The 24,756-nt window shown below is 39.4% G+C and overlaps 1 protein-coding gene across 1 annotated transcript in view; it reads left to right on the forward strand.

The window, feature by feature from the left end:
• The first annotated feature begins 22,821 nt into the window (after nt 1–22,821).
• Nucleotides 22,822–24,756, forward strand: part of CDC14A (cell division cycle 14A) — a 191,020-nt gene continuing 189,085 nt past the window's right edge. Inside the window, exon 1 of the mRNA XM_037500698.2 lies at nt 22,822–22,998. Coding sequence (XP_037356595.1) covers nt 22,947–22,998 — 52 coding nt within the window. The 5' untranslated portion in view covers nt 22,822–22,946. The remainder of the gene's footprint in view (nt 22,999–24,756) is intronic.

Genomic DNA, 24,756 nt, shown 5'->3' on the forward strand with positions numbered 1-24,756 from the left:
TTTTATATATTATATATTTGTTTATATATTATATATTTTATATTTATTAGTGGCCTTCAAACAGGTACTCATACCACTCATGTTTCATGTCTTCCCAAGTTTGCAGGTATCAGTCATTTTTAGAGAATTTGTTTCTATATTTCTCTACTTACAATATATGCTTGCTTCTAAGATTGCATTGTCTGCTGCTAAGGCAAAATTTTGCAGGTTCTTTTTAGCTTTTCGAGTGCAATCTCCATTCTTTTTAGAAAAGAAAAATTTATTTTTTATCCATGCTAATTTTACTAAGGTGATTCTGGAGTGTAAGACAATCTTCCAGACAGCAAATAAAGGCACAATTTGAAATACTAGTCTTGAAAAAGCCTCCTCACTGATTTATAAATCTGCATCTTATTTTATATATATATGCGCATTACATTTAATGAGGTGAAAGCTTCAGTGTTTACTTTCCACAGATCAATGTTATATCTTCAAATAAAACTAATTTTCCTGGTTCCTAGGAGAAACATTTTCATTAGCTTTGCCAAAAAACTAATCCAGAAACTTTTAGTCCACTTTTTAAAACTTTGGAACTTTGCTGCTCAGTGAAAATGATGTATTATTTCATTGTTTATGACCACCGAATACAAATAACCACATGGAATGGTTATAACTTCAATAATCTTCATTATTAATATTCTACAAATAGTGCACACAATTATAATATTTATTTTTTCAATTGAGATAACATTGATGTACAACACTATGTGATTTAGAAGTATAGGATTACACCCTTCAGGTGTATACTTTTTTAAGTCCCACACTTACTTGATGAACTTTCTGCTATTAATTCCATTGAGCTCTGGCTCACCCCAGCAATTAACAATTTTCATCCATAGATATAAGATCTGATTTTTTTAAAAAGCACCAATCTTGCTGAGATATATCTCCATAAAATTTTACTTTTATATTTGAGTATTTCAGAATGTGTGCTATATTCAATTATATATTAATACTAATAATCAGGCCAGAATAAATAAAAATTTTTAAAGAATTTGTGTTTATTGAAAAATTTAAAACCTAATGCAAATTAACATTTTAAAGCAGAGAAACATAAGAATTTTTAAGTGTAAAAATTTGATAAAATTGTGGAGAAATGGAATGTATTTTTTTTAATGAAGATGATGACTATCAAACAGTTATTGTATTTAGAGGCATGGAGAAATCTGAGAATAATGGATGTTTTATTTCATTTTAGAATTTCTTTTAAAAAATTTAATTGAAGAAAATTTTAAAAATTTTTAACAAAATGGGGCCTCCTTGATGGCACAAGGGTTAAAGACAGCTCTATCAAGCGACTGCCAGCCACTGCAGCACAAGTTCCATCCCCAGCAGGCCAGGGAGCAACACATACGGTGCAGCAGACCTCTCCAGTCTCACCTGTTGGCCCCCTCAGCAGTGTATTTCAATAGAGCTGCCTGTTCTGCTCCCTATTTCCTCTAGTGAATTCTCTCACCGCCCCCACCAACTCTGGTCTACACCCCAGTTCTTGTATGCATAAATAAATCTTTAAAATTTTTTTTTAACAAAACGGGGGAAATTTGCACACAATATATGCAGCAAAGTCAGAATGATAAACATTGGACTTCATGCAACAGACAATTCAGTAATGCAAAACAGTTTCAAAAACTGGCCATCAACCATCATCCTGTGGGCTCTGAGGTTAAGGGGTTGGGAGCAGGAAAGGAACAAGAGTACAGGAGAGATGGGGGTAGCAAGTGGGAAGGTACTACATCAAAATGTTTAAAGTAGAAATCTATCGGGCATTGGAGTTGTATCTATCTTGCTGTCTTTTTACATAGTCCCCTGTTTTCCAAATTATTATTGTATCTGGAATAATACATTAAAATAAATTATAAAGGCAGTTTAATAGTTTTTAGACTGCATTCCTGCAAGTATTCAATTTCCTAAGAAAAGATTGCTTGGAAGCTACTACTCTATTTTAATCATGGTTTCATTTCAATTATTTTCAAAGCGCCCCAGCATGCATTATTGCAGTCTCTGTCAGTGATACTCCTCTGCAAACCCAGTGATTCTCCATCTTCACTGTGCATAAGCATCTTCAGAGAGAACTATAGAAACATAAACTCCTACTCTACTCTTCCCCTCTGAATTATTTTTTTAAAGATTTATTTATTTATGCATACAAGAACTAGGGTACAGGCCAGAAGTGCGGGGGGTGAGAGAATCACCAGAGACAGAGTGGGGAACAGAACAGGCAGATTGACCAAAACACACTGCTGAGGAGAGCAGTGGACGAGTCAGGAGAGGTCTGCTGTGCCATGTGGGTAGCTCCCTGGCCAGGGATCGAACTCATGTTGCAGTGACTGAGGACAGCTTCATAGGTTGCGTCTTAACCCCTTGTCCCACCAGGGAGGCCCCCCGCCCCCACTCCAAATTCTGATCGGGTATTTCTGGGTGGCACCCAGGAAAGTATTTTTTTTTTAATATTCATGCATACAAGACCTGGGATACAGGCCAGAGCTGTGTGGGGTAAGAGGATTCACCAGAGACAGAGTGGGGAGGAGAACAGGCAGATCTACTGAAATACACTGCTGAGGGGAGCAACGGGTGAGACAGGAGAGGTCTGTCTTCTGGGGATCGAACTCGTGCTGCAGTGGCTGCTGATTGCTTCTCAGTGCTGCGTCTCAACCCCTTGCGCCACCAGGGAGGCCCGAAAGAATATTTTTTAAAAAGACCCTCGCATTTATTAAAAAATAAAAATGAGAAGATCCTAGGGTGAGCTGCTTTTGTTTAGGTGATCCACACCTCATCCTGAAAGGAATGCTGCTCTAGATTTACAGGAGGCTCCCAGGCTGAGGAAGAGCTAGGAAGAAGTCAAGTGAGACTGGGGAAGAAACATGCAAGTTATTCTGTGGCCCGTAGGATCAGATTCCAGAAACAAGTAGAAATACAACCCAAAATCCTTTCTGCCTCAGCATTGATTCAAAAAGTAGCACGTCACTGTGCTCACATTACCTGCCTAGGTATGCAGAACACTTGTCTATCTGCATGAGAGTGGCTACCCAACATAATGGGTGCTGGTATCATATTGCTTTTTCATGACATATCACAGCTGCCTCCAAAGCAGAAGAGATGGAAGCCTGACTACCAGCTTCAATCATTTTTAGCTGATAACTTTTAAGTTAATTTGCTAAGTCCCTACAGCCTTGACTCTTTATTGGAATCATATTTTTGATTACTTACAGAAGTATAACTTAAGTTGAAATATTTAATCATTCTAGACCTCATTTCTTTTGTGAAATGAAGAGGACTAGCATCTTCGAGATCATTTTCATCTCTAAAATTCATTGTATATTTTACTAGGATCCTATTTCTGTTACAAGCTAAGTGTAAATACTTGCATGGATACAGAGAACATAAAATCACAATGTTGAGATTAAAACAATTCTGCTTCCTTGGGCAGAAAATTTTTAATAATCAGTATATTCCTAAATTGAATGATGATGAGTAAAGCAGTGACAATTTCTGGTGAAATAAGCCTATGGAGAAGCTGTAGCCTCTCTTGAACAAAGGCAATCTTTGGACCTGCTCCTAAGTTCTGCCTTATCAGACAAATCCTATGAGTGTCCTCAGTAGACATTCTGTCGTGGAGAAAGAGTGTTCAGTGATGAGAAATTGGACTTCTACACACTGACCTTGAAGTTTATGGCCCCAAAGTGGGGTGTATGAGTGAATGACGCTGAATTCCTAAGGAGCTTTTGAGCTAAAATAGGGCATGAAATCTCATCTCCCTCCTGATGTGACTCAGATTTCCCCTCTTTTCACCACTGGAGTATACAAAGAGAAAAGATCTTCCTATCAAAGACCAGGAGCCTGGGGGCCTCCCTAGTGGCGCAAGGGGTTAAGACGCAGCACTATACAGCTATCCACAGCCATTGCAGCATGAGTTTGATCCCTGGCCAGGGAGCTACCCACATGGCACAGCAGACCTCTCCTGTCTCATCCACTGCTCTCCTCAGCAGTGTACTTCGGTCAATCTGCCTGTTCTGCTCCCCACTCTGCCTCTGGTGAATCCTCTCATTCCCCCACACCTCTGGCCTGTACCCCAGTTCTTGTATGCATAAATAAATAAACCTTAAAAAAAAAAAGACCAGGAGCCTGGATTCCTGCCTTTTCCTCCTTTCCCTTGCTTTCCTGGCACCCACCTTGTCCACTAAACACACATTGTTTAGGTTTATGTAGGCGACTGACCTTCATTGCATAGTGGGGAATCCAAGGCACAAACACTCCACAGTTGAAATTTTTTCTCAAGTGCACTTCTTATCATTTAGCTGGCTTTGCATAGTTACTAAAAGTCCCAGTTGTACATGCCAAACAGACTTGCCAGTTTTAAGTACTAAACAGTTACTTGTTGATTTTGACTTTTACTTTATTATAATTAGGTTTTTTTCCTGGTCCCTTATTTAGGTTTTCTAAATTCCTGCTATGAGTGAGACCATCCAGTATTTTTCTTTTCTTTTTTTTTTTCTGGCTTATTTCGCTGAGCATGATCCCTTCCAGCTCCATCCATGTTGCTGCAAATTGCATGAGTTTATCTTTTTTGATTGCTGAGTAATATTCCATTGTGTACATGTACCACATCTTCTTGATCCAGTCATCTATTTTTGGGCGTTCGGGTTGTTTTCATAGCTGGACTATAACCAAGATGAAAATGCATACATTGTGCAAAAATGAAAAATGATGTAAAAAATGTATAAAAGAAAAAAGAAGATACTTAACAGATGCTCTTCTTGGTATTCCATTTAACTTTTAGGTCTCTATAAGGACCTCACCATTGGGATGATAGTTCCATCCTCTAGGCCTTTTTTGTGCTGTTGGTAAAAGCTGATTTTTTTTTTCCTTTTTTAAATTTTTTCTACAATTTATTTGTATTTATTTATGCATACAAGAACTGGGGTATAGGCCAGAGATACAGGGGGTGAGAGGATTCACCAGAGACAGAGTGGGGAGCAGAACAGGCAGACTGACAAAATGCATTGCTGAGGGGAGCAGCGGGTTATTTCCATATCTTCGCTGTTCTGAATAGTGCTGGACATGACAGGGGGATGTACCTATCTTTTTGAGTTAGTATTTCTATTTTCTTTGGATAAATATTCAGAAGAGGATGTGACTCAGGCTGCAGTGGCTGGCATAGCTTGATGGCGCTGAGACTTTAACCCCTGTGCCACCAGAGAAGCCCCAGATTTTTTCCTTTATTAATTTAGCTGGTATATCTCCTTTTTTCCTATGCTAGAGATGCTGCTTTTTCTATCACTCCTGTGTTACCCTTAATGATCCTGGGTAATCTGTTCTTTTTCCTTTTTCCTGACTCCTTATTTTTGTTTTTTCTATCCGTGATATTTTTCATTCTTGCCCTTGGATTTCTCTCTTTTTTTCCTACTTACCTCCTTTGTCATTGATCTGCTGTCGTTTTCACTGTTCTAACCTAAGCTATTTTCTGCAGGTATTTAGTTATTCTAAATAACTAAATTTCTCACCCTTCTCATGCAGTTATTTTACAGCTCATCACTTCACTCATTTTCCTCCCCCATTATCAGTCATCTTAGATAAAGTGGAAATTATCTCTCAGTACATCTGACTCAAATATATTTGTAGCCTTTTCATTACCACTACCAACTTGAGAAATATTTTATCATCTTGCATTGGAATAGTATATATCAAACTGCACATTCTCTGCAACAGTTCTTAAATTCTTATTTTTCTAATTCAGGAATTATTAAAAAAATAATGTAAGTATATTCCAGATCATTTGAACATTCATTTTATAGCCAAGTACTGTTACAAATTCTTAGAATTTGTAAGTTGCACATGTAATTACATAGACACCAAAGAGAACAGGGTAGCTGAACTTATGAGTGACGTATTTGAACACAGCAGAGGCTGAATGATATTAAGGTGCTTTGTACAGATGAATGTTTTCAAGTGATTCAAATATAGAGGGCTAATGAGAGATGTGAGTCATCACTGCCAAATTAAAACAAACTGTATCAGAACAATAAATACAATGCCTAGACTATACCAAACCACATCATTAGTAACTTTAAATCAATGTCATTAATTAAATTGAAATTAATTTGAGTATTAACTAATTTTTGGATAGCATTCTGATGAATTTATACATTTGAAATACATTTTTAGTTTTATAAGAGTTATATGCATAAGGGATTTGCAAGTATTTTTCTATTTGTGGATATTTACATAACATGATAACAAAGGCTATTTGCCAGGCTTCAGTTTCCAGTTAAGATGGAGTTAACAGGACTACATTTTCCCTCCTGCCTGAAAGAACTTAAATAGTGAGCAAAATATGTGGAACAATAATTTCAAGGTATTAAGCATCAGGCAATGCAGGATACTGTTCTCTGAGTGATGGAAAAGCAGAACAGTGAGCCCCAGGCAATCATAACATCTGTGAGTAGTGGCAATTTGTGTCTTGCTTTCTATTCCTCGTACCATTATGTTTTAAGTAATTTCCTGTTCAGACAGAACCTGAACAAATCTGGATATAATAGGAATAATGTGAAAATTGAGACTTCAAGTAAGTCTCCATCCCCATAGACAATTGTTTTTATTGTTCATATATCCAAAATAGAGATCATGAATAGTCCTACATTTGTAGCTCCGTGTTTCCTTCTTTAATTTAAAATTTAAAAATTGAGGAATTACTGACATTTAACATTGTATTTGATTGAGGTTACAACATACTTATCTATTATCTGTCTATGTATGTATGTATATATGTATGTATGTATGTATCTATCATCTGTCTGATCACCTAATAATTCTAATTAACATCTGTCACCATCCATAGCTACAAACTTTTTCTTGTGATGAGATCCTCTAAGATGTACTGTCTTAGCAACCTCCAAATATGCAACACAGTATTATTAATTACAATCACCATTCTGTACATCACAGTCCATGATATTTATTAAAAAAACTGGAGGTTTATACTTTTTGATCCCCTTTATGCATTTTCCTTGTTCCTCATCTCCTACTCTGGCAACCACCAGTCCGTGCTCTCATTTTTTTTGATTCCACATATAAATGAGTATTTGTCTTTGTCTGTCTGACATATTTCAATTAGCATAATGCTGCTATGGTCCACCTGTGTTTTTGCAAATGGCAAGATTTTATTCTTTCTTATAGCTGAGGAATATTCATATTTTCTTTATCCATTCATCCATTAATGGACACTTAGGTTATTTGCATATCTTGGCTATTCTGAATAGTGCTGGACCTGACAGGGAGATGTACCTATCTTTTTGAGTTAGTATTTCTATTTTCTTTGGATAAGTATTCAGAAGAGGAATTGTTGGGTCATGTAGTAATTCCGTTTTTAATTTTTTGAAGAGCCTCCATATTATGTTCCATAGTGATCACACTAATTTACATTCCCATGACAGTGCACAAGAGTTTCCTTTTCTTTACACACTTGCCAACACTTGTTATTTCTTGATTTTAATACTATCCATTAAAAATCACTCTATTACGTACATTATATTACATCGTAATTATCTAATACTCAATGATCTATAAGGTCGGATTCTCTGAACACTAGTTGAAGTTATTAAGGTAAATCTAACAGCAGGGATGACAAGCAACAAGCAAATTTCCCATTAAGAGAAGGACGGCCTCCCTGGTGGCCTAGGGCTTAAGTCTTAGCACTACCACCAGGCAGCTTGAGTTCCATCCCCGGCCAGGGGACCTCTCCCCTCTCGTCTGCTGCTCTCCTCAACAGTGTATTTCAGTAGATCTGCCTGTTCTGCTCCCCACTGGCTCTGGTAAATTCTCTCATTCCCCATACCTCTGGCCTGCATTCCTGTTCTTCTAGGCATGAATAATAAATAAACATATCTTTAAAAAAGGGGGGGTTAAAGACAGGGCTATCAATCTATTGCCAGGCACTGCAGCATGAGTTTGATCCCCAGCCGACCAGGGAGCAACCACATGGTGCAGCGGACCTCTCCTGTCTTGCCCGCTGCTCCCCTCAGCAGTGTGTTTCAGTGGATCTGCCTGTTCTGCTCCCCACTCTCTCTCTGGTGAGTCCTCTTACCCCCCACACCTCTGACTTTTTATACCCTGGTTCTTATATTCATAAATAAATAAATCCTGAGAGAGAGAGAGAGAGAGAGAGAGAGAGAGAGAACATGCTTCTTTCATGGGGGGTCAGTCTTGGAGACATGTGAAAGACATATTCTATTTTCTTTAATCCCATGTGGTTACTAAAGCAGAGTCTGAGCCTTTAGCCCTAAGCAGGATATTTTGATAGAGTAAGTGTATTTTCTCCCCACAAAGCAAAGTGCTAGTTCTGTGACTAAACCAAATGAGGGGTTGTGTGTGTCAGATAACTAACAGGGATTAGAGAATCAGAGAAGCAGGCTGGGGTGGCCTGGGGGATGTGGGGGTTCTGAGCTGTGGTAATGACTGAGGGAAAGTAAACAATAAGCATGCTTACTTTTTCATGAAACATTAAGTTTGGAGAAAACTATGAAGTATAAAAAATATAAAAATAGTCATCCAAAATTCAGCCACCTTTGGGACTCATATATTTTTTAAAGATTTATTTTATTTATTTATGCATACAAGAACTCGGGTACAGGCCAGAAGTGTTGGTGGGGGGGGAGGGTGAGAGGATTCACCAGAGACAGAGTGGGAAACAGAACAGGCAGATTGACCGAAGTACACTGCTGAGGGGAGCAGCGGGTGAGTCAGGAGAGGTCTGCTGCACCGTGTGGGTAGCTCCCTGGCCGGGGATCGAACTCATGCTGCAGTGGCTGCGGTAGCTTCATAGGTTGCCTCTCAACCCCTTGTGCCACCAGGGAGGCCCTGGGACTCATATTTTTATATGAGTATAAAATAGAGATGAATAAATCAACATTGGGATCATACTCCACACAGTTGTGTCTACATTTTTTCTTCTTTATAGATGGGGAAATGTCATAAATGTCATTTACACTTATATAAGTATAAATTCTTCAAAAGTACTGTTTACTAAAACAACAATCCAAAATAGAAGCAGAATTCGCTGGGCAAGACCAATGTGACATCTAGGCCACGAGACTAATTCCTTTGGGATAAGCAGGGCGAGGAGAGGCCGCAGAGCAGCAGAGAAGGCTGCATTGTCCTTCATTGGACACCTAGTTCCCCAGGCCACACCCCACGATGCCGTGGGAAACCGGAGCCACTCCTTGAAAGGAGACTTTGTGCCCTAGTCTGAGCTCTGGGTTCCCTCCTCCTTGAAAGCCGGAGACCTTGGACAAAGATACAGCTCCTCAGGGAAGGAAAGAGAACAGGGAGTATGCTGAAAAGAAAAGAGGAAGGTGAGATCGAGGGAGAAGAGAAGTAAAGAAAGAACAAACTCAGCAGAAGCAGTGAAAAATGCCCTGAATAATTTTTATTTTCTTGTTTTTTCTAAGAAAAGCTGCTGGCTGGAGAATCTTGAGAATACTTAACTGGGAGTCAAGGGTCCTAGAGAATTTTGCTAGATCTGATTTTGTTACGGAGTTTCCTATAAAAATGTGAGCAGTAAACGTCATTTTTGTAAATGGAAAGCAGCGTAATGTCATTGAGACATAACTTCAGTTAAAGATTATCATGTCCATAGCCAACTCTGCCTTCTTTCTAAAGGAACAAGCTTATATTTTGTTATCTTCACATTTTCATCTTATTATTACACTTAAAAAATGCTGAATTATTGTTATAAAAAGGTACACCAGAAACTATGATAATAGTAAAGATTATACTGGCTAGTCCTTGGTAAACTGCTAACGGATAAAATCTTAAGGTATTGGGCTTCCCTGGTGGCACAAGGGGTTAAGACGCAACCTATGAAGCTGTCCGCAGCCACTGAAACACAAGTTTGATCCCCGGCCAGGGAGCTACACACATGGCGCAGCAGACCTCTCCTGTCTCACCTGTTGCTCCCCTCAGCAGTGTATTTCAGTAGATCTGTCTGTTCTGTTCCCCACTCTGTCTCTGGTGAATCCTCTCACCACTCCCTGCACCTCTGGTCTTTACCCCAGTTCTTGTATGCATAAATAAATAAATCTTAAAAAAAAAAATCTCAAGGTATTAACCCTCCAAGGGTGGTCTGTGTTTTTATCAGATATTCTAAAAAATAACCCCCCCAAAACCTAAAAAAGCAAATGCTATCATGAATTTATGTCTTTTCCATTATACTGTTTGACTGATTACTAAGACTGATCTCACCGCTCATTTTACAATAGCATTTATGTCATATAAAAATTTTGATCACTTATTTTTATTCACACCTTGCCTCATTTCCCCATGTCAAAAACAGTTGACTTATAATAAACATGGACCATAAAGGGGTGAGCTACCAACAAGAAATAAAAATCAGGCTCATAGAAATGAAAACGAGGGTCAAAGTGATGTGCAGGCATAAAAGTAGAACACAAATGAGCCACTAGAATTGAATTTCAAGTTTGATCTAGGATTCCTGGTCAAAGTGAAAAGGGAGACTTGATATGTTACTGGTAATCCCTCCTTCTCCCATTAGCTCCTGAAAGCCCAGTATTTTCTTAAGGGAAGTAAATAACATTTTCTAACATAAACCCTTAGAAGAAACTTCTTCCATGGGGCTATAAGCATTTATTGTCACCACTGCAACTGCCTACCTTTGCGTAATAAAAGACACAAGCCAAAAAGGACATATATTTTAACTAAATTAAAATTGAATGCTTAACTTTCTGTTGGGCAGAGAAGGAAACTCTAGATGTAGCTGACTTGAGAGAGCTGTGAATTTGTTTACCAATTTATATCTCTGAAGCTAATAACTAGGGATTTGCGAATCCTCATTTGTGTGCTTTGGAAATATCATGCAATCACCTGATACAGTTGCGTCATTTTTAGGTTCCTATGAAAATAGTTGAAGTGATGTTCACTTGAAAATTCTATTTTCTAAACTTTGGTTCATGTGTCATTTTATTGCATGTTTGAGTTGTCCTCTACATGATTAAATACCTTCCTTTAATGGGTCATTGGGGAAATAATGCTAGTCTCTAAGGAAAAGTTTTACTCAGCATGTTTATCATTGCCCTGGATGAAGAGAGAAGATATTGATAAAAATTATGACAGACACGAAGTTGGCAGGGTTAACTCAAACAATAGAATCTGTGTCTCATTCTCTCTTGGGTCCTTTAAATAATCCAAGTTGTCTCAAACAAGTGCAAATCCAACCAAAAGCATTTATCTGTGGGATGTTAGCAGACCACTTTCTTTTTCAGTGAGTCAATACAGATAATTTCTTTTTTAGTGAGTCAATACAGATTATTTACCTTAGAAATGATTTTTAAAAATTTATTTATTTATTTAGTTTTTAAAGATTTATTTATTTATTTATTTATTTATTTATTTATACAAGCACTGGGTACAGTCAGAAGCGTGGGAGGGTGAGAGAATTCACCAGAGCCAGAGCGGGGAGCAGAGCAGGAGAAGGACCGAAGTACACTGCTGAGGGGAGCAGCAGGCGGCAGGAGAGGTCTGCATGCCATGTGGGACCTGCTGACCCTCCTCTGGTGGCTGGGAAGCAGCCGGGGATCGAACCCGTGCTGCAGAGGATGCAAGCAGCTTCGCAACCCAGCGCTCAACCACTGCACCACCGGGGAGGCCCTAAAACTTATTTTTTAATTTATTACATCCTTGTTCACTTTTGTACAATATTTGACTTCTCCTTTCAGATGTAGTCTCCGTAATTCTCCCACCACCACAGCACCCCTTGCACCATCCCCATAGTCCCTTGTGTTCTTCCTTCCCCTGCTTTGATCCCCCTCCCTCCTCCTCCTCTCTTGCTATATGTCTCAGATCTATGGTTTGCCTGCAAGTTTTGCCAGACCACTTCTTGTTCTGAGTTTCTGTTCCTTGCTCCCTCTGGGACTGCTGGTCCAGTCCCCCTCACCCCAAGATTGCTCCAGGTCTTCTTGCTTATTGACCTATTTGGACCCACTTCTCCAGTGAGGTCCTTGGCACCGTTTCCTGGAGATGATCTGGTGTTCCGTTTGGCTCTGTGCCCTGAAGCTCTGTGGAAAGGGTGCTCCTGCCTTCCGCTGCTTCAGGGACCCTGACCTAGCCTGACCCATCCTGACCCAGCTTGTCTTATTGCTTCATGGTTTGTGAGTGTGTGGGGTGTGATCAGTGTTTATCTCCTCTTTGTGTTGTCTGGAGTCAAGGAGTGAGCAAATCTAAGCGCTACTCTGAGTTGTTTAACACAAAGAAAAGTTCAGTGGTATATTCTTTCTTTCATTCATTCATTCATCATTTAACCATCATTCATTCATTCATTCTTATTTATTGTATGCCAGACACTAAGGACACCAGGGTAAAATGACAATGTCCATCTTTACTGTTTTAATTTAATGGCAAGGAAGGAAGTTATTATAAGGTAGTATTTTGTGTGTGTGTATGTGTTTTTATATCATTTAACTACATAGTGGACACACAGTTTATTGAACCTTTAGGCAAAAGTGTTATGACAAAGATGGTGTGTCCTTAAGAGCAGCTATTAATTTGACCTAGCACAGTGTTTCTCAGCCAGGGGTGATTTTATGACCTCTTTCCCCTAGAGACTTTTAGCAACGTCTGGAGACATTTTTAAAAGTCACAACCGGGATGGAGATGGCGCTACACAGTGCTTAGAAGTCAGGGATGGAGCTAAATATCCTACAATGGATATGACAGTCTCAACAAAGAATTATTGAGCCTAAAATGTCAATAGTATGAAGACTGAGAATCACAGGTTTAATGTTTGTATGAATCCACATGTTTCTGAAAAACTTCCTTTAACCTGGTATTTATCATTATTAATAGGTGACATTTATTGAATTCTTACTAAATGCAGGGCATTATGGTAAAGAACTTAAAAGAATCATTTTATTTGATCATTATAGATTCCATGGGGGGGTCCTCCCCGGTGGTGCAGCGGTTGAGCTCTGGGTTGCAGAGCTGCGCAGCCTCTGCAGCACCGGTTCGATCGGTTCGATCCCCGGCTGCTCCCCTGCCTCCGGAGGAGGGTCCCACATGGTGCGCAGACCTCCCCTGCCGCCCGCTGCTCCCCTCAACAGTGTACCTCGGTCCCTCTGCCTGCTCTGCTCCCAGCTCTGGCTCTGGTGAATTCTCTTACCCTCCCACGCTTCTGACTGTACCCAGTGCATGTATAAACAAAACAAACAAACAAACAAATAAATAAATAAAACATGCCTCTATTAAAAAAAAATTCCATAGGGTGGGTATTATTATTTGCTCTATATTACAAATGGAGAAACAGACTTACTAGAGTTGAGAAACCACCTCAAGGCCTTGTTAATAAGTGGGAGAAAAGGAAGTTGAACCCAGGAAGTCATTACCCTTCATCAGCACAATTAGCATCTCTAGCTAAGAGGTTAGGCCGTTCCCTCAGCTGTTTCTTAGCTCATCAGACGTTGCTTTAGTCATGGACTAAACTAGCTGGGTCCTCTGCTGGTTATAGGTTTTTGTTGGAAACTGTAGGGGAAAGAAAGTATTGCAGAATTCAACCCAAATTTGGGGAAAGAAAATTTACATTACATTAAAACATCCCCATCTACTATGTGATTCATGGTTCTCTGCACACATGTGTGTGCAGCTGGCACGTTAATCTGTCAATTAAAGAAAATCAACCAAAACTGTTAGTCATATCTAATTCAGCTAGGATTGTGTTGACACAGAGGAAGCCACTATAAAAAGCAGAATCAAGCTAATAGGCTCTGATGTACTCAACTTTCATTATCTTACATTTGCATTTTAGTTTTTATTATTTTACACTTTTGCTTTACTAAGAGCTTCTGGAGAGTTTTCTTTTTCTGTTTATTTCTGTATATTTTTTACATCATCGTTCATTTTTGTACAGTTTGCTTTGTCGCCTCAGGTATAGTCCCCATAAAATTCCCACCACCAAGTCACCCAAGGTGATGACCTCCTGGGGTCAACTTCCTTTTCTCCCCCTTATTAGTCACGGGTGAACCATCACCATAGCTCAGGTGCTCTCCCCACCCCGTTTTATTTATTTATTTTATTATTATTATTTTTTTCTTTTTTATTATAAATATTTTTTTAAATAATAAATTTTATTTTATATTCCCCATACAATTGCAGCCCCCCCCATTCTGACCCCAATCCCTCCCCTCCCGCCCCCCGCCCCCCAAAAAGTGTCTCTGGTTCATAGTTTTTTGTTGATTTTGATTTTCACTTTCTTATAGTTATTCATTTTCCTGGTCCCTTATTTAAGTTTTCTAGATTCCTGCTATGAGTGAGACCATCCGGTATTTTTCTTTTTCTTTTTGGCTTATTTCGCTGAGCATGATCCTTCCAGTGCCATCCATGTTGCTGCAAATTGCATGTGTTTATCTTTTTTGAATGCTGAGTAATATTCCATGGTGTATATGTACCACATCTTCTTGATCCAGTCATCTATTTTTGGGCATTTGGGCTGTTTCCAAAGCTTAGCTATTGTAAACAGTGCTGCTATAAACATAGGGGTCCCCACCCCATTTTAATCCCTCTCCCTCCTCCTTCCCTGCAGAATGTCTCTGATTTATAGTTGCCTGCTAGTTTTGTCTCCCTCCTGACCCCTTATTTAGTTCCCCTATATTCTTCCTATAAGGGAAACCGTCTGATATTTTTCTTTTTCCTTCTGACTTATTTCACTGAAAATTTTAGGATGGGATTGCACTTTTTGTCAGTTTGGCGTTTTTTTCCAAAGGTAAAGCAGCAGCACACCAGCCATCCATACCTTCACTTGCATTACAATGCCTGAGCACTCCAAGACTGTAATTTGATCTGGTTCCCTAACCCTATAATCTACCTGATGGAAGGTAACGGAACACCATGTCTGCCCATAAGATAGGGCAGAATTCTTCTGTCTTCTCACCTGAGTACAACAGGCTTGTGCCACCCAGAAGAATGAAAACGTAACTCAGAATATGTGGGGTCCTTATCGCCCAAGCGGATATCCTTATGAAGAAGAGGAAGTATGGGCCCCACAAATTGCAGGTTAGTGTGGGATGAGTGCTCTTTTGGGTCTAATAAGTTTCTGAAATGACTTACTCTGAGAATACATAGATTAGGCTGTTTCATGTTGAGGTTCTGAGTCATATGTGGGTATAGGCATCTTGAACAAGCTGTAGGCATTTTTAGAAAGAGTAACTTCCGCGAATTTGTATCTGTTAAGCAGACAGTAAAAACACCTGCTAGTAGGTTAAATAGCAAGGATGTTGATTTGTCCTTTTATTTTCTCTGTAGTGTCAGCTGTTATAGTCTGAAGGGCAGATTGCAGGTGAAGATTTTTTTTGTGGGTAAACATCTTGTTTCCTGCTTACTATCAAGACTAGTGTATTACCTTTCTCCCATATAATCCAATAGGTTTCACAGATAGTATTTCATTAATCATCTCTGAATTCTGAGGGATGGCTCAAGTTTTTTTTCCTCTCTCTCTCTTGTTCCTTAAATGTTACAGGAAGGCTAGCTATCTTAAACTGAGTGATAAAGGCAACTACCGTGAATATTGACTTTGCTGGCCTAGGCCCCTAACTGACTGCCTTCAAAGCTCTCTCCCACTTCATCTGCATAATAGCCCTTTTATTCATTTATTCCCATTTTACAGAGGAAGACGTGAAATTTACATTAAGTAATACAGTGTTGGTTAAATTGCACAGCTAAACTGGGATTTGAATGATGATACACATGACCAGCCATTCTCCAGCATCAGGGTCTTTTGGGTTCAGAGCTCAGTAGAAGACTGGAGAGCGTAGAGATGATAGATCAGGAGCGAAAGGATAGTGTAAGGGTAAAGGAGTGGAAATTTCCTCCCAGAGACTGATTGGATATCAATTTGCTTCTATGTTTTCTCATCCAGGTCCTACTTCTATGTTTTACAATAATTCTAAAAGTGACAAGCTGCTCTAGAAAAACTGATGTCACTTTGCAGATGAATGATACAATATTTTGTAAATTTATTTTTATTTATGCATAGAAGAACTGGGGTGCAGGCCAGAGGTACAGAGGGTGGTGGTGGTGAGAGGACTCACCAGAGACAAAGCGGGGAGCAGAACAGGTGGATTTACTGAGGGGAGCAGCAGGCCAGACAGGAGAGGTCTGCTGCGCCATGTAGGTCAGCTCCCTAGTCAGTGATGGAACTCATAAGCTGCATGGCTGGCGATAGCTGAATAGTGCTAAGACTTTAACCCCTACCATCAGGGAGGCCCTAAATTTCATTTTTAAGTGTTCACACTTAAAATACTTTTCTGTTGTTCCTGCTCTCAGGCTTCTTTTAAGTAGAATTTCCTATGCTGCACTTTTCCTATTAAAGGGCAAGAAGAAGTATAATTAAGAGGCTTAATTGCTACTAGTGTAAAAGTCATCTGATTAGAGATGTAATATGTTGAGTTAGTTCTACCCAAAGTTCTATATGTTTTTTAGAAGGGTTATTCATAATTCTTAAGCTTGCTAGTCTTTTCTCAGACCATAAACCTTTAGAGGGAAATAGGAATGTAGATTGGTCTTGAATGTCTTCCAATATGTCATTGCTATTACCTGTTTTTTGGTTCAGCTATCGTATCTGCAAAATTTTTATCTGATTCATCTGCAAAGAAGGTTCTACAGTCAGTAGGTAGATAAGTCCATACTTCACTGTAACATATAGTTAGCTAATGTTTATTGAGCACTCAATTTTCTAACCCTGTGCCTTATAAGGCTAGGTACTTTATATCATTATGCCATTTATCCTCATAACCCAGAAGGTAGGTATTAGTATGATTCCATTTTTTTTTAAAGAACATTTTATTCTTTTTTTTTTTTAAGATTTATTTATTTATTTATACAAGCACTGGGTACAGTCAGAAGCGTGGGACGGTGAGAGAATCCACCAGATCCAGAGCAGGGAGCAGAACAGGCAGAAGGACCGAAGTACACTGCTGAGGGGAGCAGTGGGTGGCAAGAGAGGTTTGCGCGCTATGTGGGACCCTCGCCTGGCGGCCGGGAATCGAACCTGCGCTGCAGAGGTCGCTGGCAGCCTCGCAACCCAGTGCTCAACCACTGCACCACCGGGGAGGCCCAGTGTGATTGCATTTTAATAGATGAAAAAACTGAGGTCTAGAAATGTTTGGAAATTGGCTGGAGTCTTGCAGTTAATGACAGAGCCTAATCTCTATCATAGGTCTGATTTCAAAGTCAGTATTTTCAATTTTGCTTAAATGGTATCTGGACTTCCAATTAATGAGAGTGAAATGTATGAGGACATTTCAACTTCTTTGTTTCTCTGCTAAAGATAAGCGTGCTCTGTTTTTCAACCCTGACCCAGACTTCTAGTTTTAAAAAAATACTCCTAAGCCTTATTTACTATAAGAGGATTGAGGAATCAGGAAGCACAGGGTCATGTCGCAACACTACGAATGCCTCAGCCTTGTGTTATAAACTCACCATTATTTTTCTAGTATGAAATCTTGGAAACTTCCTTTTGTGTGCTCTTTGCTCTAACCACACTGGATTATTCATCTCTAGCCAGACAGACTTCACCATTTTATGTAACAGAGTTGTTAAGGATTTAATACATGAAGGCACCCTTCCTTCCTTAGATTTGGGGAAATTTAAAGAATTCCCCAATCTAGTGAGGATGGCAGTCATTGACTCAGATGCCTTTATGACAGATCTTAGTGTGAGAAGTACCCCCAAAGACAGGTACAGATAACTTTTTCTGGGAACACAGAAGAGGGAATGACTAAATCTGACAAGGTAACATTTGAGCTGGCTTTAGGCCAAGAGACTTTTGACAGATCGAGATGGTGGTAGATAGCACGTCCTAGGCAGGGTGGGTCATCTCAAAGTTGTGGCATCCTATAAATGTGATAAAGGGCACAGCATGCCAAGGAAGAGATTGCATGGCATGGAAGAGGACAAGTATAATATCAGACATGGTTGAAGACAAGCTTTCCAGATGAAAGGAGACAGATGGCTGAGCACCTCAAAGTCCTGAAAAGTAATGGGCATTTTTTCCATTAGGCATCAATACTATTAAAATCCCCCCTTATTGTTAACCAGTTGTCCTAATATCATTTATCGACCCACTTTCTGTTGTGTTTAAAAATTGCTTTCCATATTTCAAACTTTCTGTATGGTTGTAGGGTAAGAAAAAAGTATCAGGCTTTTCTGCCCTCCCACCAATAGGATAGATGAGGGAACCCTGTGGTCCTGGATGCATGCCTGATGGCGGGCACCAGAAGTGAGTACACCTGGGCTGAGAGACTGAGTTTATAAGGGCGGCGTCATGGGGATGCCAGCAGCAGCCAAGAACTAACGGAAGCCGAGAGAACGCCAGAGAGCCCAGATAGAGTGAGGATTTGCTGGGGGCTGGGAGGAATGCCAGCCTCCCGGCCCCCCAGCACCCCTGCCTGCCATATGCCTGGTGAACCCCAATAAAAGACCTGCAAAAACCATTAGGACTCTGACGCCTCCTTTACCTGGTCTGCTGGATCAGAAAACCTGCAAAGTGCCCAATCCTGCCTCTACAATGGTTATTTCAGAACCAATATTTTCTTGTTTTCCAATTTCATCGCCATGTATCTCAGAATATAGAAATACTATTGTAGCCTATACTCTAGGCAAATGCTATCTCGTTACAGAAACAACTTTTAATTACAGCTAATATCAGTGTCCCAAAAGCTAACATATGGGCTTTTAATTTGCCTTCTCACCAACTAATTCCTTTTATAAATCTATTTATCACTGACATACTATGCTTAGTAACAAAAGGTAAGGGCCTTCTGTGAAGTTTTTACACGGAAATTAGTGTTCACATTAGAATTTTTTCTCCACTGTGGAGTTCTTCAATCACCCACAAAGACTGGCAGAAAAGGTGCTCTACTAAACAGCAGCTAATAACCATAGGCTTGGGCCTTATAATTTCAATCACTGGGCATTAATATCTATGTCTTTGCTGATTATTCTCATTTGCACTTAATACTTATTCACCACTTATTAGGCACTGTACCAGAATTTATTCATTGATTCATGTGATTTCCTTTTTAGAAACTTTCTGTGACTCCCATTATTGAAGGACATAGTAGGAGGCAAGGTGGGGGGGTCAGCAGACTTGACAATAACCCAATCCCACAGATCAGCTGTAGGCAGTAGACACCTTAGGATGCTAAATCTAACCTTTCAATAGTGGCTGGATTCCTTGAATTACAGACTTGAGTGCAACCTATAGATTAAAACACAAGGGAAAGTTGTGTGACTTGTGCCTGCTACAGAGGTTCAGGGAAAGGAATGATGTTCCTCATCTGAGGAAGAGCAGTATGCGAGACAGGAGAGGTCTGCTGCGCCATGTGGGTTGCTTTCTGGCTGGGGATTGCTTCAGAGTGTGGTGCTTAACCTCTTGCACCACCAGGAAGGCCCAGGTTAAAGATGCTTTAAGATTGAAAATCACTTTAGAGAAATGCTTAAAGGTCATAGAGACAAAAGTGGAAACATCAGGATACATTATTTATTTTTAAAGATTTATTTATTTATGCATACAAGAACTGGGGTACAGGCCAGACATGTGGGGGGTGGTGAGAGGATTCACTAGATACAGAGTGGGGAACAGAACAGGCAGACTGATTGAAATACACTGCCGAGGGGAGCAGCTGGCGAGTTCAGGACAGGTCTGCTGTGCCATGTGGGTCACCTCCCTGGCTGGGGATCAAATTCCTGCTGCAGTGGCTGCAGATAGCTTCATAGGTTGTGTCTTTAACCCTTGTGCCACCCGGGAGGCCCCAGGATAGATTATTAAGGAAGTGGAGCCAATTCATGTGGGGTGATTAGATGTAGGTGTAAGTTAAGGTGACACATGACTTGGAGTTGGCTTGATCAACTACTGGGTGAAAAAGTGTTGTATGTGCTGAGGTGGTGAAGTCTGGAGGAGGAAGAGGTTTAGGGGTTGAAATCAGTTGAGTCAAGTTGGTAAATCAGTGATCCTGTCCATTTTATTTTTAGTTCATGAAGATAAGTGGGTAATGCTTAGGTTAATGATGCTTTAAGATTGAAAATCACTTTAGAGAAATTCTTAAAGGTCAATGATGTAAAGTCCATCAGGAAAATCTGACTAGGGAAAGAGCCCCAGAAAGCCACCTTGCACACAAATAATGCGTGTTAGATTATAATTATGTCTGCACACTGGTGAATATTTTCTCTTAAGAGGAGATGGGCGACACTGTTGCAAGGGCATGAGAGAAAGGACTCCCTATGGAGCCGCCATTTCTCCTGCCCTGGTCTCTGAGTCTCTCACAGAGCTTTGGAGGCTCGGAGCTGTGCTGGGATAGAGCTTCCAGAGATTCACAACCTCTGTGGTACATAAGAGCCACAATGACAAGGGCTCAGGGGGAAATTTGCTATTTTCAGTGGGAAAAAAAGTGACTCTTACTAATTATGATGACCGTGTGCTTCGGTTCTGGATTTGCTGCACCTTTCTTTATAGCCTAAGAAATAAGGATGTTTTAGTTCATCTGTGAGACTGATATGAAGAGGATCATTTTTTTAATATTCTTTTTTTTTGAAGATTTATTTATTTATAAAAGAACTGGGGTACAGGTCAGAGGCATGGGAGGGTGATCATTTTAAGAAGTGCAATCTCTTTGAAAAGTCAAAGTCTTGAATTCAGCACATCAAATATGTTTGCAAATAAACTTTGGCATTAATCGAGGTGGGGGGGGAGAGAGAGAGAGAGAGAGAGAGAGAGAGAGAGAGAGAGAGAGAGAGAAGAGAAGGGTTTCAGATCCCTGGCACTAACCTAGGGACTTTGTAGTATCTCCTCTCTGCTCTTTTGTTTTTTAATCATTGGGGACAATCAGCTTGTCTTCCAAAAAATCAAGTAATCAAATCACTCGTGTTATTTCAATATTTTTAAAAGTTTAAAATTCTATTTATGCTTTTATTTCCTTTTCCCATCAGTATCTAGTATAACTGTCTCATTGATTGAGTTAATTCTTACCCCCTCCCCCAACTGAGGTAATGGTTGACAACACTGTATAGACTTTAGGGGTGTAGGTCATAGGTCATATCTCTTTGAATGTATATTACCCCACCACGTCCAGCACCAAAATACCAATAATCCGCCACCCCAGTGCATTGGACTCTCTTCAGCTTTTCTCCCACCCACAAACCCCCTCTGGTAGCCTCATTTCTGCAGTTCAGTTCCAAGAGTTTGTTTTGTTTTGGTTTTGTCTGTTCCTTGCTTTGTTTCTTTTTATTCCTCATATGAGTGAAAGCATTGGCTTTTATCTTTTTTCTGTCTGGCTTACTCTGCTTAGCATAATCCCTCCCTTCCAGTCCATCCTGATGTCACAGACAGCAAAATTTCATCTATTTTTTTTTAATACCTGAGGAGTACTTTCTAAACTTTTTTTTAAAAAAGTATTTTAGAATCAACTTCTTCCATACTCCAAATTTCTTTTCTTAGTGAAAATATTTTAATAAAGTGTGATTCTTATATATTCCATTTTTTACCTTTGCTGTGGGTCCTTTTATTAAGATACCCACAATTTAGAAGAAATATACATTGTCTTACCCACAATTATCCTGAATTTATGCAGATTAAATTTCAGGAATTTCAGGCAAATCTTTCCTTTTTGCACTTAATTACGCTCTGCAAAATAAAATGAGCAATTTTTACTTTTTTTTACAGTGTGAGGAAAAAAAGAAAGATTCTATTAAGGGGAACTTAGTCTAAATTCTTGTTATAATTTTGCTTTTATGTAAGTTTTTTTATATATCTATTTCATTTTGGGACCCCACTGAACTCTGAATAAAGACCAAAAATTTCATCTTTCTTACCAAGATCCTTTCCTTCTCCTATTTCAAACTCTATGCTTAGCCAAATAGAATTAGTTCAGATCCTTTAACTAGCCTTTTTATTGCTTCCCAGCCTGTGGACATACTGTTCCCTCAGCTTAGGGCTCTGTACCTTCCTTCTTCCACCTGCCACCTTGCTTCCGCTGCAGTCTGTCTCCCTTGCAACTTGGTACTCTTACCCAATCTTCAGATCTAGGATTCCCCAGGTACTCTTTCTCATTGCTCAGTTCTGAAGCCTTCACAGATCCTTCTAGTGCTCTTCCTAGTCCGTCTTGTATCTCTCTCATGGGGTCTGCTTGCTTATGTACATGTCTTTCTGGAATATAAATTCCTTAAAAACACAAAGTTGGCCTTGTTCTCAACTATAATTTTGGCACCTAGAACCGTGCTAGCAAAGAGTAGACATAAATATTTGTCGAATGCATGAATGCATAAAAAAAGTCACATGATGATCATATGATACCCACAATTTAAAAGAAATATACATTGGGGAAATTAATGGGAAATAAAATATGGCTATGAAGAAAAATATTTTAATTAAAATATGCATAATGTATATTAAGAGAAGAAAAAAGTTTTGTTAGATTATTCATGTTACTGTTGTCTTCATTAATAAATCCAAATTATACTGTATATATAATCTGAAGAATAACAAACCCCTCATGCATGGCAATTAATACAATTATAGATGCTAATAAGAAATAAAAGCAAGAACAACCATCAAGAATCTGTTCAAAAACTTACAAATGAAAGGTTTCCCTTTGTTTATTGAAAATATTATTTCCCCCTGAAGTTTCTGCACAGGAGTAGGCACCAGAAAACTTAGAGTTCCAAATGGGCATCAAGGGTCACCATGGGAACCACAGGGAACAATATTTGTGTCCCAGACTTCTGGAACAGAATGGCTGAAAGAATGTGAGCCAGAACAGGGGAATTTTGGAACCCATGAGGATGCCTGAATGGGGTTACTGGCCTTGATCATACTCTAGAGTTTCATGATCACAGGCTGTCAGAAATGAAAGCTGATGTTAACTTACACCCCGTGGATTTGTCTTCAGTTGATAAAAGAGCTTCTCTGTGAGTATATGTTTTGCTTATGTTGTTAGCTAGGAGAAAATTGAGTAATAGTACCTAGATCCAAACAGGTGTAATAATTTAAGGTTTATTAAAATCAGATTTTGGAAATAATTTAATTTTAGTATAGGCTTTAACATTTATAATGCATATTTGTAAAGTATGGCATCACAGCATGACACTCTTATTTAATTTTACTATTGTTCCTGTGAGTTAGAAATTGTTATAATTCCTATTTAATAGAGGAAGCAGTCTGAGATAATGCATTCAGTTGGAGGTAGAGTGATATCTGAACCCCAAGCTTCTGAGTATATATCCAGTATTTCCCCCCACTACTCCAGGCTACAAAGGAATGGTTTATGTATCCAAGTGATTCACATAAGTCCATCTCTTAACCTTTTATTATTTATTTATGCATTCTCCATATATTTATTGAGCATCTGTTTTGTGGCAGTTTCCTCATCTGCAAAGGTGAATAATAATAGAATCTACTTCATAGGCAACTGATAAAGAACTGAGATACAAATGGCTGCACTTGATTTTCAATAAACTATTATCACTTAGTTTCTTGAAAGAAATATATGTATAGTCTATAGAAGAGATATTTATTAAATGTGCATGGGGGTAGTGAACACTGGCAATTTGAGGCTCACATTGTGGTTCACTGATGCTATTTCTCAGCAGGATGATGCTGATGGGAGCAGTGTGGTACTTGAGGTAGTGTTGAGGGGTGAGGGATGGTGTGAGGAATACTGCTTACATATATAGAATATATATATTTTGCGTGGAAGAATGGGGGCAGGCAAGAGGAGGGTTTCCATTGTTTCTTGTTTCATAGTTACACTGAAAATAAAATTTTTAGAAAGTTTGTGGGCCTCCCCAGTGGTGCAGCAGGTTGAGCGTGGCTCTGTGAAGCTGTCCGCAATCTCTGCAGCGCGGGTTTAATTCCCGGCTGGCCAGGGAGGTTCCTATACGGTGCAGCAGACCTCTCCTGTTGCACCTGCTGCTCCCCTCAGCAGTGCTCTTGGTCTGCCTGCCTGTTCTGCTCCCCACTCTATCTCTGGTGAATCTTCTCACCGTCCCGTGCCTCTGGCCTCTACCCCAGCTATAGTATAAATAAAAAATAAATCTTAAAAAAAAAGTAATGAATTTAAAAAAAAAGAAAAGGGCCTCCCCTGGTGGCGCAGCAGATTGAATGCTGGGCTGCGAGGCTGCCTGCAGCCTCTGCAGCGCCAGTTCGTTCCCCCCGCTGCCAGCAAGGGTCCCACAAAAAAAAAGAAAAAGAAAAAAGAAAACAAAGTTTGAAGTGTGTATTCTATATTTTCATTTACCTGCATAAATAATTTATTATCATGACTTAGGCAAATGTCCAAATATATTCTAGTGAGTGATTGCTGATAATATATAAACAACACATAAAGCTCATAGCTGTCATGGCTTTGCTTATCCTGAACAAGTTCTTTCTTGCCTAACAGAGAATATTTTCCATTTTTGCCAGTTATATGATAAACCTTAGTTCTTTCATGTTTTTCATTGCTTTTACTCCATCTGAATCACTTTTTTTTCTGATCTTAAAACTGGTCACACCGGGTCATCACCCCCGGCCTGCATTTAGTTCTGGGACACACTATGAGAAATGTAGACAACTTGGAGAAGAGGGTAACTGAGCTGTGAGAGCGCTTGACACAATGCAATATAAGGAAAAGTTGAAGAAAATACAGTTTTATTTATTTTTTAATTTATTTATTTGTACAAGCACTG

Source organism: Talpa occidentalis, unplaced genomic scaffold, assembly GCF_014898055.3.
Source record: "Talpa occidentalis isolate TD23 unplaced genomic scaffold, MPIMG_talOcc4v2.1 talOcc4.9, whole genome shotgun sequence".
NCBI lineage: Eukaryota > Metazoa > Chordata > Mammalia > Eulipotyphla > Talpidae > Talpa > Talpa occidentalis.